A 13258-nucleotide genomic window follows, 5' to 3' on the forward strand; every position below is an offset into this window, starting at 1 on the left:
GTGCAGAACCTACCTGGGCACATTTCCACGTTTTTGGGTAAATACCAGTGTTGTCGTTGGACTGGGACAGCAAATTCTCAAGCAGAAATCTTCAATACTATTGGTGTAATGTTTCTGGGGTCCTTGCTTTGAGGTATCCAGTGACTTCAGATGTTTCTTTATGACATGAAGTGAATCAAATTTGCTGAAAACAGGCATTGATTATGCTTCGGTCATGGAGGCCAAAACGGATCATCTACTTGGCACTTCTGGGCAAAGATTTTTGCAAATACTGCTTCAGCTTTGTCTTTTGCTCAGATGTGCTGGGAGTGGAGATAATTGTGGACTCACCTCTCCAGTGAGTTGCTTAACTGTCCGCCACCATTCATCAAGAGATGTGGCAAGACGGCAGAGCTTGGCTCTGATCCACAGTCTATCACCTGCTGCTTATACTGTTGGGCAGCAAATAGCCCTGTGTTGTAGTCTCACCAGGCTGACGCCACATTTTTAGGTCATCCTGATGTTGCTCCTGGCTTGTCCTCTTGTACACTTCATTCAACTAGGGTTGACCCCCAGCTTGATTATAATAGTGAGGAAGTTGCCACACCATGAAGTGTGTGCCCTGTTCGACAAAACACAGGTGGTGTTTAAGGGGGGATGGGGGTTTTAATGGGTTGAATTTTGAATGCAAATACTTGCTTAAAATGACCTGCTTTATGACCACAGCCATGAAAACTTTGACAGTCCAAAGTGCGAGGAAGATAAAAAGTCATGTTCTTCAGAAACCAACTCAGTCAAGAAGTAAGTTTGATCCAATCTCAGACTAAACTCTGCTTCATTCAGAATCTGTGTAAAAGGGAATTGCTTGCGCTTCCTGTAAGAATCATGTAGGAACAGCTTCATATAATAGTGTAGTGAAAACAATTCCAGACTACAACAATCACATTACTGCCTCTCCCTGCTTTTGCCTTATTCCTTGACATTGCTAAATGAAAAATACATTGGTACAGAACAAAAGATGATGCATTGATGCAAACCAGCTAATGAAAGGTTGAAATATTGAATCCCAGAGTCTCCTGTTTTTTAAATGATGGCCACTTGTGGATTCAAGCGTTTGTTTAAAATCACTTTTCTTTGTGACCAATTGCACCTGCAGAAACTGTGACAGTCCAAATGGTGAGGAAAATGGAGATCGTGGTTCTCCAGGAATCATTGCAGTAATCGGAAAGTAAGTTTAATCTGATGTGTGACAGCAATTCCAGTTCATTCAGAACACTACAATGTAAATGTGAATGGTTGGGGGGCTAGCAGTTCCTGTAGATAATGTAAGAACTTGCCCATAAAAACATGTAATAGTGCAGCAAATGCCACCTCAGCCATAAAAATCACATGAAAGGAACTGACTGAGGTCCTGGCACACTAGCACAATGGTTAGCACTGCTGCTTCACAGTGCCAGGTACCTAGTTTGATTCCTGGCTTGGATCACTGTCAGTGTGAAGTTTGTACCTTCTCCCTGTATCTGCGTGGGTTCCCTCCCACATTCGGAAAGATGTACTGGTTTGGTGCATTGATGTGACGAGGGGAATTCCCCAGTAACTTAACTGCAGTGTTAATGTAAGCTTTACTTGCGACAAATATTTATTTTTGTCTAATGTTTGCATTATTCCTAGAGGTAGTTTTTAACTTTTTTGTGGGTGTTTGGGGGGAGGAAAGAGAGAAAAGGGGAGTTTTTTTGGGTGATGGCAAAGTCCTGCTGCTGGTCCTGAACTGGCATTGGACCCAGGGCAGCATGTTGCTGGTGGTTGCCTGCTGCCATGGGCCTGACCAATAAATGGTGTTGCCTGGTATCCAGAACTGCCTGTCCAATCACTAGGATGTTTCAGCAACCACCTCTTCAGTGCTACTGGTGGCCATTGCTGAGGTTGCCTCCAGAATAGGCCAGGATCTATCTGGTGACTTCCCCAAGTGGTGGCCATGGTTGGCATGAGCAAAATGCCTGTGGAGGTAGGAAGTGATTGGCTACTTTTTGATCCATACATGGGATGTGGGTGTTCCTGGCTAGGCCAGCATTTATTGCCTGTCCCTATTGCCCCTCCAGAAGATGGTGGTTGGTGAGCTGTCTTCTTGAATTGATATTGTCCCTGAAGTGTAGGTACATCAATGGTGCTGTTAGGGAGGGAATGCCACGACTTTGACCCAGCAACAGTGAAGAATGGTGATATATTTCCAAGTCAGGATGGTGAGTGACCTGGGGGAAACCTGGGAGGTGGTGGCGCTCCATGTGTTTGCTCTTTGTCCTCCTCGGTGGTAGAGAACATGGGCTAATAAGATTGTTGAAGTGGGCCTTCGTGAGTTCCTGCAGTGCATGCTGCAGCTCATGTACATTAGTGTCACTGTTGGAGGAAGTGAATATTGAAGGTGATGGATAAGGTACCAATCAAGCAGGCTGCTTTGTCTTGGAATGTGTTGAGCTTCTTGTGTTGTTGGAACTGCAGTCATCAATGGGAAAAAGATTATTCCAAACCACTCCTGACTTGTGACTTGTAGATACTGAATAGTTTTTGGAGAATCAGGACGCAAGTTACCTGCTGCGGAATTCCCAGCCTCTGACCTGCTGTTACAGCTGCAATATCTTTAAGGCTGGTCCAGTTTTGTTTCTGAAAAATTGTAACTCCCAGGGTAGAAATAATTGGGAATCAGCAATGATGATGCAATTGAATTTCAAGGGCGATGGTTGAAATCAAGTTACGAATGGTGCTGAATCATGTAAGGTCATCAGCTAACATGACCACTTCTGATCTTATGGAGGGAAGGTCATTAAATGAAGTAGTTGAAGATGGCTGGGCCAAAGACATGATCTCTTCTGAGGAACTCACGCAGTGATGTCCTGGGACTGAACTGACAAACCTCTAACAAGCACAATCATCTTCCTTTCTGCTGGTTGCAACTCCAGCCAGAGGAGAGTTTTACCCCTGATTTCCCATTGATTCCAGTATTGCCTGGGTTCCTTGATGTCGATGGCAGTCACTCTGACCTTGCCCCTTGATTTCCATTCTTTGTGTCTGTTTGAACTAAAGTTGTGATGCGACCAGGTGCTAAGTGGCCCTGACTGAATCCAAACTGAACACTTGTGCACAGGTTATGCTGTGTGATAGCACTGTTGATGGCCCCTTCCATCACTTCCCCGATTGAAAGTAGACTGATGAGATGATGATTTGCTGGGCTGCATTTTGTGTGCAGAACCTACCTGGGCACATTTCACGTTTTTGGGTGGATACCATTGTTGTAGTTGGGCTGGGACAGCAAACTCTCAAGCAGAAATCTTCAATATTATTGGTGTAATGTTTTTGGAGTCCTTACTTTGAGGTATCCAGTGAGTTCAGATGTTTCTTTATTACATGAAGTGAATCAAATTTGCTGAAAACTGGCATTTATGATGCTTGGGTCACGGGCGCCAAAATGGATCATCCACTTGCCACTTCTGGGCAAAGGTTTTTGCAAATGTTTCTTCAGCTTCGTCTTTTGCACTGATGTGCTGGCAGCGGGGATAAATGTGGACTCATCTCCTCCAGTGAGTTGTTTAATTGTCCACCACCATTCATCATGAGATGTGGCAAGACTGCAGAGCTTGGCTCTGATCCACAGTCCATCATCTTGCTGTTTATACTGTTGGGCAGCAAATACCCCTGTGTTGTCATTTCACCAAGTTGAAGATGCATTTTTAGGTCAGCCTGACATTGCTTCTGGCTTGTCCTCTTGTACACTTCATTCAACTAGGGTTGATCCTGCAACTTGATTTATAAAAGTGAGGAATTTGCCAGGCCATGAAGGGTGTGCCCTGATCAACAAAACCAGCTGATCAAGGTTTGAAAGATTGCACCTTCAGTTTAAAAGTGGGGGGAGGGGGTAATGGGTTTAATTTTGAATGCAAATACTTGCTTAAAATTACCTACTTTATGACCACAGCCCTGAAAACTTTGACAGTCCAAAGTGCGAGGAAGATAGGAAGCCATGTTCTTCAGAAACCAATTCAATCAAGAAGTAAGTTTGATCCATTGACTGAATCCAAACTGAACACTTGTGCACAGGTTATTCTGTGTGATTTGCTGGGCTGCTGCTTGTGTGCAGAACCTACCTGGGCATATTCCCACATTGTTGGGTAGACTCCAGTGTTGTAGTTGCACTGGAACAACTTGAATAGGGGCACAGCAAATTCTCAAGCACAAATCCTCAATACTATTGGTGTAATCTTGTTGGGTTCCTTACCTTTGAGGTATCCAGTGACTTCAGATGTTTCTTTATCACATGAAGTGAATCAAATTTGCTGAAGACTGGCATCAATGCTCCTTGGGTCATCAGGGAGGCCAAAATGGATCATCCACTTGGCACTTCTGGGCAAAGGTTATTGCAAATGCTGCTTCAGCTTTGCACAGATGTGCCAAGAATGGGGAAAATTGTGGACCCGCCTCCACCTGTTTAATTGTCCACTACCATTCATGATTAGATGTGGCAAGACTGCAGAGCTTGGCTCTGATCTACAGTCTATCACCTTGCTGTTTATGCTGTTCAGCAGCAAATAGCCCTGTGTTGTAGTTTCACCAGGCTTGCGTCACATTTTTAGGCCAGCCTGGTACTCCTTGTCCTCTTGTACACTTCATTCAACTAGGGTTGACCCCTAGCTTGCTTATAAAAGTGAGGAATTTGCCATGCCATGAAGGGTGTTCGACAACACCAGGTGATGAGGGCTTGAAATATTGCCCCTTCAGCTTGGGGGTTGCGGGGGGGTGGTGCAGTTTAATGGGTTGAATTTTGAATGCAAATACTTGCTTTATGACCACAGCCATGAAAACTTTGACAGTCCAAAGTGCGAGGAAGATAGAAAGTCATGTTCTTCAGAAACTAACTCAGTCGAGAAGTAAGTTTGATCCAATGTCTGACTAAACTCTGCTTCATTCAGAATCTGTGTAAAAGGGAATTGCTGGGGTGCTGGTTCTACCTGTAAGAATCATTTAGGAAGAGCTTCAAATAATAGCATAGTGAAAACCATTCCAGACCACAACAGTCACATTACTGAGTCTCTCTGCATTTGTCTTATTCCTCAATATTGCTAAATAAAAAATACATTGGTACAGAACAAAAGATGGTGCATTAAAACAAACCAGCTGATGAAAGTTTGAAATATTGAATCCCAGAATCTCCTGTTTTTTAAATGATGGCCACTTGTGGATGCACGCATTTGTTTAAAATCACTTTTCTTTGTGACCAATTGCACCTGCAGAAACTGTGACAGCGCAAATGGTGAGGAAAATGGAAATCAGGTTTCTCCAGGAAACATTACAGTGGTCATAAAGTAAGTTTAATCTGATGTGTGACAGCAATTCATTCAGAACATGACAACGTAAATGTAAATGGCTGGAGAGCTAGCAGTTCCTGTAGATAATGTAGGAACTTGCTCATAAAGGCATGTAATAGTGCAGCAAACACCATAGCAACCATGTGAGAGGAATGTGAGACCCTGGCACGGTCGCACAGTGGTTAGCACTTCTGTTTCACAATGCCAAGAACCTGGTTCAATTTCCGGCTTGGATCACTGGACTTTGCACATTCCCCCTGTGTCTGTGTGGGTTTCCTCCCACATTCTGAAAGATGTGCAAGTTAGGAGGTACGTTGACTTTAACAGGTGCCGGATTATGGTGACTAGCAGAGTTTCACAGTAATTTAATTGTAGTGTTTATGTAAGCTATACTTCTGACAAATAATTTTTTTGTCTAATGTTTTCATTATTCCTAGAGGCAGTTAACTTTTTTTATCCGTGTGTTTTGGGAGAGGGAGAAGGAGGTTTTGTGGGTGAAAGCAAAGCCCTCCTGCTGGTTTTAAAGTGGCATTGGACCCAGGGCAGCATGTTGCCGGTAGTCGCCTGCTGCCATGGACCTGATCCAATAAATAGTGTTGCCTGGTCTCCAGAACTGCCTGTCCAATCACTGGGATGTTTCAGCAAACACACGTTCAGTGCTACTGGTGGCCATTGCTGAGGTTGCCTCCAGAATAGGCCAGGATTTATCTGGTGTTTTCCCCAAGTGGTGAGCATGGTTGGCATGAGCAAAATACCTGCAGAAGTAGTGAGTAATTGACTACTTTTTGATCCATACATGGGATGTGGGTGTTCCTAGCTGGGCCAGCATTTATTGCCTGTACCTAATTGCCTTGAGAAGATGGTGGTGAGTTATCTTCTTGAATTGCTATTGTCCCTGAAGTGTAGGTACATCAATGGTGCTGTTAGGGAGGCAATGCCAGGACTTTGACCCAGCAACAGTGAAGGAACGGTGATATATTTCCAAGTCAGGATGGTTAATGACCTGGAGGAAACCTGGGAGGTGGTGGCGCTCCATGTGTTTACTCTTTGTCCTCCTAGGTGGTAGAGAACATGGGCTAACAAGATTGTTGAAGTAGGTCTTGGTGAGTTCCTGCAGTGCATTTTGTAGCTGATGTACACTGCTGTCACTGGTGGAGGAAATGAATATTGAAGGTGATGGATATGGCTGCTTTGTCTTGGATGGTGTCGAGTTTCTTGTTGGAACTGCAGTCATCAATGGGGAGAAGATTATTCCATACCACTCCTGACATGTGACTTGAAGATACTGAACAGGTTTTGGAGAGCCAGGAGGCAAGTTACCCACTGCGGAATTCCCAGCCTCTGACCTGCTGTTACAGCTGCAATATCTTTAAGGCTGGTCCAGTTTTGTTTCTGAAAAATTGTAACTCCCAGGGTAGAAATAATTGGGAATCAGCAATGATGATGCAATTGAATTTCAAGGGCGATGGTTGAAATCAAGTTACGAATGGTGCTGAATCATGTAAGGTCATCAGCTAACATGACCACTTCTGATCTTATGGAGGGAAGGTCATTAAATGAAGTAGTTGAAGATGGCTGGGCCAAAGACATGATCTCTTCTGAGGAACTCACGCAGTGATGTCCTGGGACTGAACTGACAAACCTCTAACAAGCACAATCATCTTCCTTTCTGCTGGTTGCAACTCCAGCCAGAGGAGAGTTTTACCCCTGATTTCCCATTGATTCCAGTATTGCCTGGGTTCCTTGATGTCGATGGCAGTCACTCTGACCTTGCCCCTTGATTTCCATTCTTTGTGTCTGTTTGAACTAAAGTTGTGATGCGACCAGGTGCTAAGTGGCCCTGACTGAATCCAAACTGAACACTTGTGCACAGGTTATGCTGTGTGATAGCACTGTTGATGGCCCCTTCCATCACTTCCCCGATTGAAAGTAGACTGATGAGATGATGATTTGCTGGGCTGCATTTTGTGTGCAGAACCTACCTGGGCACATTTCACGTTTTTGGGTGGATACCATTGTTGTAGTTGGGCTGGGACAGCAAACTCTCAAGCAGAAATCTTCAATATTATTGGTGTAATGTTTTTGGAGTCCTTACTTTGAGGTATCCAGTGAGTTCAGATGTTTCTTTATTACATGAAGTGAATCAAATTTGCTGAAAACTGGCATTTATGATGCTTGGGTCACGGGCGCCAAAATGGATCATCCACTTGCCACTTCTGGGCAAAGGTTTTTGCAAATGTTTCTTCAGCTTCGTCTTTTGCACTGATGTGCTGGCAGCGGGGATAAATGTGGACTCATCTCCTCCAGTGAGTTGTTTAATTGTCCACCACCATTCATCATGAGATGTGGCAAGACTGCAGAGCTTGGCTCTGATCCACAGTCCATCATCTTGCTGTTTATACTGTTGGGCAGCAAATACCCCTGTGTTGTCATTTCACCAAGTTGAAGATGCATTTTTAGGTCAGCCTGACATTGCTTCTGGCTTGTCCTCTTGTACACTTCATTCAACTAGGGTTGATCCTGCAACTTGATTTATAAAAGTGAGGAATTTGCCAGGCCATGAAGGGTGTGCCCTGATCAACAAAACCAGCTGATCAAGGTTTGAAAGATTGCACCTTCAGTTTAAAAGTGGGGGGAGGGGGTAATGGGTTTAATTTTGAATGCAAATACTTGCTTAAAATTACCTACTTTATGACCACAGCCCTGAAAACTTTGACAGTCCAAAGTGCGAGGAAGATAGGAAGCCATGTTCTTCAGAAACCAATTCAATCAAGAAGTAAGTTTGATCCATTGACTGAATCCAAACTGAACACTTGTGCACAGGTTATTCTGTGTGATTTGCTGGGCTGCTGCTTGTGTGCAGAACCTACCTGGGCATATTCCCACATTGTTGGGTAGACTCCAGTGTTGTAGTTGCACTGGAACAACTTGAATAGGGGCACAGCAAATTCTCAAGCACAAATCCTCAATACTATTGGTGTAATCTTGTTGGGTTCCTTACCTTTGAGGTATCCAGTGACTTCAGATGTTTCTTTATCACATGAAGTGAATCAAATTTGCTGAAGACTGGCATCAATGCTCCTTGGGTCATCAGGGAGGCCAAAATGGATCATCCACTTGGCACTTCTGGGCAAAGGTTATTGCAAATGCTGCTTCAGCTTTGCACAGATGTGCCAAGAATGGGGAAAATTGTGGACCCGCCTCCACCTGTTTAATTGTCCACTACCATTCATGATTAGATGTGGCAAGACTGCAGAGCTTGGCTCTGATCTACAGTCTATCACCTTGCTGTTTATGCTGTTCAGCAGCAAATAGCCCTGTGTTGTAGTTTCACCAGGCTTGCGTCACATTTTTAGGCCAGCCTGGTACTCCTTGTCCTCTTGTACACTTCATTCAACTAGGGTTGACCCCTAGCTTGCTTATAAAAGTGAGGAATTTGCCATGCCATGAAGGGTGTTCGACAACACCAGGTGATGAGGGCTTGAAATATTGCCCCTTCAGCTTGGGGGTTGCGGGGGGGTGGTGCAGTTTAATGGGTTGAATTTTGAATGCAAATACTTGCTTTATGACCACAGCCATGAAAACTTTGACAGTCCAAAGTGCGAGGAAGATAGAAAGTCATGTTCTTCAGAAACTAACTCAGTCGAGAAGTAAGTTTGATCCAATGTCTGACTAAACTCTGCTTCATTCAGAATCTGTGTAAAAGGGAATTGCTGGGGTGCTGGTTCTACCTGTAAGAATCATTTAGGAAGAGCTTCAAATAATAGCATAGTGAAAACCATTCCAGACCACAACAGTCACATTACTGAGTCTCTCTGCATTTGTCTTATTCCTCAATATTGCTAAATAAAAAATACATTGGTACAGAACAAAAGATGGTGCATTAAAACAAACCAGCTGATGAAAGTTTGAAATATTGAATCCCAGAATCTCCTGTTTTTTAAATGATGGCCACTTGTGGATGCACGCATTTGTTTAAAATCACTTTTCTTTGTGACCAATTGCACCTGCAGAAACTGTGACAGCGCAAATGGTGAGGAAAATGGAAATCAGGTTTCTCCAGGAAACATTACAGTGGTCATAAAGTAAGTTTAATCTGATGTGTGACAGCAATTCATTCAGAACATGACAACGTAAATGTAAATGGCTGGAGAGCTAGCAGTTCCTGTAGATAATGTAGGAACTTGCTCATAAAGGCATGTAATAGTGCAGCAAACACCATAGCAACCATGTGAGAGGAATGTGAGACCCTGGCACGGTCGCACAGTGGTTAGCACTTCTGTTTCACAATGCCAAGAACCTGGTTCAATTTCCGGCTTGGATCACTGGACTTTGCACATTCCCCCTGTGTCTGTGTGGGTTTCCTCCCACATTCTGAAAGATGTGCAAGTTAGGAGGTACGTTGACTTTAACAGGTGCCGGATTATGGTGACTAGCAGAGTTTCACAGTAATTTAATTGTAGTGTTTATGTAAGCTATACTTCTGACAAATAATTTTTTTGTCTAATGTTTTCATTATTCCTAGAGGCAGTTAACTTTTTTTATCCGTGTGTTTTGGGAGAGGGAGAAGGAGGTTTTGTGGGTGAAAGCAAAGCCCTCCTGCTGGTTTTAAAGTGGCATTGGACCCAGGGCAGCATGTTGCCGGTAGTCGCCTGCTGCCATGGACCTGATCCAATAAATAGTGTTGCCTGGTCTCCAGAACTGCCTGTCCAATCACTGGGATGTTTCAGCAAACACACGTTCAGTGCTACTGGTGGCCATTGCTGAGGTTGCCTCCAGAATAGGCCAGGATTTATCTGGTGTTTTCCCCAAGTGGTGAGCATGGTTGGCATGAGCAAAATACCTGCAGAAGTAGTGAGTAATTGACTACTTTTTGATCCATACATGGGATGTGGGTGTTCCTAGCTGGGCCAGCATTTATTGCCTGTACCTAATTGCCTTGAGAAGATGGTGGTGAGTTATCTTCTTGAATTGCTATTGTCCCTGAAGTGTAGGTACATCAATGGTGCTGTTAGGGAGGCAATGCCAGGACTTTGACCCAGCAACAGTGAAGGAACGGTGATATATTTCCAAGTCAGGATGGTTAATGACCTGGAGGAAACCTGGGAGGTGGTGGCGCTCCATGTGTTTACTCTTTGTCCTCCTAGGTGGTAGAGAACATGGGCTAACAAGATTGTTGAAGTAGGTCTTGGTGAGTTCCTGCAGTGCATTTTGTAGCTGATGTACACTGCTGTCACTGGTGGAGGAAATGAATATTGAAGGTGATGGATATGGCTGCTTTGTCTTGGATGGTGTCGAGTTTCTTGTTGGAACTGCAGTCATCAATGGGGAGAAGAGTATTGCATACCACTCCTGACTTGTGACTGTAGAAACTGAACAGGTTTTGAAGAGACAGGAGGCAAGTTACCTGTTGCAGAATTCCCAGCCTCTGACCTGCTGTTAGAGCTGCAATATCTACAAGACTGGTCCAATTTAGTTTCTGATGAATTGTAACCCCAGGATAGAGAGAGTTGGGAATCAGCAATGATAATACAATTGAATTTCAAGGTTGGATTCAAGTCACAAATGGTGCTGAATCATGTGCAGTCATCAGCAAAATGCCCACTTCTGACCTTATGACTTTATGGGGAAAGGTCATTGAAAGAAGCAGTTGCAGATGGCTGGCCAAGGACACACTCACCTGAGGAACTCATGCAGACATGTTCTGGGGTGAACTGACAGACTTAACAAGTGCAACCATCTTCATTTCTGCTGGGTACATTTGCAGTCACTGGAGAGTTTTTCCGCTGATTTCCCATTGACTCCAATATTGCCTGTGTTCCTTGATGCTGATGGCAGTCACTCTGACCTTGCCTCTTGATTTCAATTTCTTTTGTGCCTGTTTGAACTAAAGCTGTAATGTGACCAGGAGCTAAGTGACTTGACTGAATCCAAACTGAACAGTTGTGCGCAGGTTATGCTGTGTGGTTTGCTGAGTTGCTGCTTGTGTGCAAAACCTACCTGGGCATATTTCCACATTGTTGGGTAGATTCCAGTGTTGTAGTTGGACTAGAACAGCTTGGATAGCGGCACAGAAATTCTCAATCTCAAATCGTCAATACTATTGGTGTAATGTTATTGGGTTCCTTATCTTTGAGGTATCCAGTGACTTCAGATGTTTCTTTATTTCATGAAGTGAGTCAAATTTGCTGAAGACTGGTATCGATGATGCTTGGGTCACCGGGGAGGCCAAAATGGATCATCCACTCGGCACTTCTGGACAAAGGTTTTTGCAAATGCTTCTTCAGCTTTGTCTTCTGCACAGATGTGCTGGGAGTGGGAATAAATGTGGACTTGCTTCCTCCAGTGAGTTGTTTAATTGTCCACTATCATTCACAATTAGATGTGGCAAGACGGCAGAGCTTGGGTCTGATCCACAGTCTATCACCTTGCTGTTTATGCAGCTGGGCAGCAAATAGCCATGTTGTAGTTTCATCAGGTTGAACACCGCATTTTTACATCAGCCTTGGCTTGTCCTCTTGTACACTTCTTTCAACTAGGGTTGGTCCCGCAGCTTGATTTATAATAGTGAGGAATTTGCCAGGCCATGAAGGGTGTGCCCTGTTCAACAAAACCAGCTGATCAAGGTTTGAAAGATTGCACCTTCAGTTTAAAGGCGGGGGGGGGGAGGTAATGGGTTTAATTTTGAATGCAAATGCTTGCTTAAAATTACCTACTTTATGACCACAGCCCTGAAAACTTTGACAGTCCGAAGTGTGAGGAAGATAGGAAGCCATGTTCTTCAGAAACCAACTCGGTCAAGAAGTAAGTTTGATGCAATGACTGAATCCAAACTGATGTGTGCAGGTTATTCTGTGTGATTTGCTAGGCTGCTGCTTGTGTGCAGAACCTACCTGGGCATATTCCCACATTGTTGGGTAGACTCCAGTGTTGTAGTTGCACTGGAACAACTTGAATAGGGGCACAGCAAATTCTCAAGCACAAATCCTCAATACTATTGGTGTAATCTTGTTGGGTTCCTTACCTTTGAGGTATCCAGTGACTTCAGATGTTTCTTTATCACATGAAGTGAATCAAATTTGCTGAAGACTGGCATCAATGCTCCTTGGGTCATCAGGGAGGCCAAAATGGATCATCCACTTGGCACTTCTGGGCAAAGGTTATTGCAAATGCTGCTTCAGCTTTGCACAGATGTGCCAAGAATGGGGAAAATTGTGGACCCGCCTCCACCTGTTTAATTGTCCACTACCATTCATGATTAGATGTGGCAAGACTGCAGAGCTTGGCTCTGATACACAGTCTATCACCTTGCTGTTTATGCTGTTCAGCAGCAAATAGCCCTGTGTTGTAGTTTCACCAGGCTTGCATCACATTTTTAGGCCAGTCTGGTGCTCCTTGTCCTCTTGTACACTTCATTCAACAAGGTTGACCCCTAGCTTGATTATAAAAGTGAGGAATTTGCCAGGCATGAATGGTGTTTGACAAACCCCGGTGATGAAAGCTTGAAATGCTGCACCTTTAGCTTAAGGGGACGGAGTGGGGTTTAATGGGTTGAATTTTGAATGCAAATACTCGCTTAAAATGACCTGCTTTATGACCACAGCCACGAAAACTTTGACAGTCCAAAGTGCGAGGAAGATAGAAAGTCATGTTCTTCAGAAACTAACTCAGTCGAGAAGTAAGTTTGATCCAATGTCTGACTAAACTCTGCTTCATTCAGAATCTGTGTATAAGGGAATTGCTGGGGTGCTGGCTCTACCTGTAAGAATCATTCAGGAAGGGCTTCATATAATAGTGTAGTGAGAACCATTCCGGACCACAACAGTCACATTACTGAGTCTCTCTGCATTTGTCTTATTCCTCAACATTTCTAAATGAAAAATACATTCGTACAGAACAAAAGATGATGCATTAAAGCAAACCAG

At 43.9% G+C, this 13258-nt stretch overlaps 1 protein-coding gene across 1 annotated transcript in view; it reads left to right on the plus strand.

The window, feature by feature from the left end:
* LOC145347934 (ral guanine nucleotide dissociation stimulator-like 1) overlaps positions 1–13258 on the plus strand; it is a 92350-nt gene that overhangs the window by 28810 nt on the left and 50282 nt on the right. The window contains exons 5-6 of the mRNA XM_080195922.1: positions 12063–12137; positions 12937–13011. Coding sequence (XP_080052048.1) covers positions 12063–12137; positions 12937–13011 — 150 coding nt within the window. The remainder of the gene's footprint in view (positions 1–12062; positions 12138–12936; positions 13012–13258) is intronic.

The sequence above is a fragment of the Carcharhinus amblyrhynchos genome, chromosome 9, assembly GCF_965287045.1.
Source record: "Carcharhinus amblyrhynchos chromosome 9, sCarAmb.v2.hapA, whole genome shotgun sequence".
NCBI classification, from domain to species: Eukaryota; Metazoa; Chordata; class Chondrichthyes; order Carcharhiniformes; family Carcharhinidae; genus Carcharhinus; species Carcharhinus amblyrhynchos.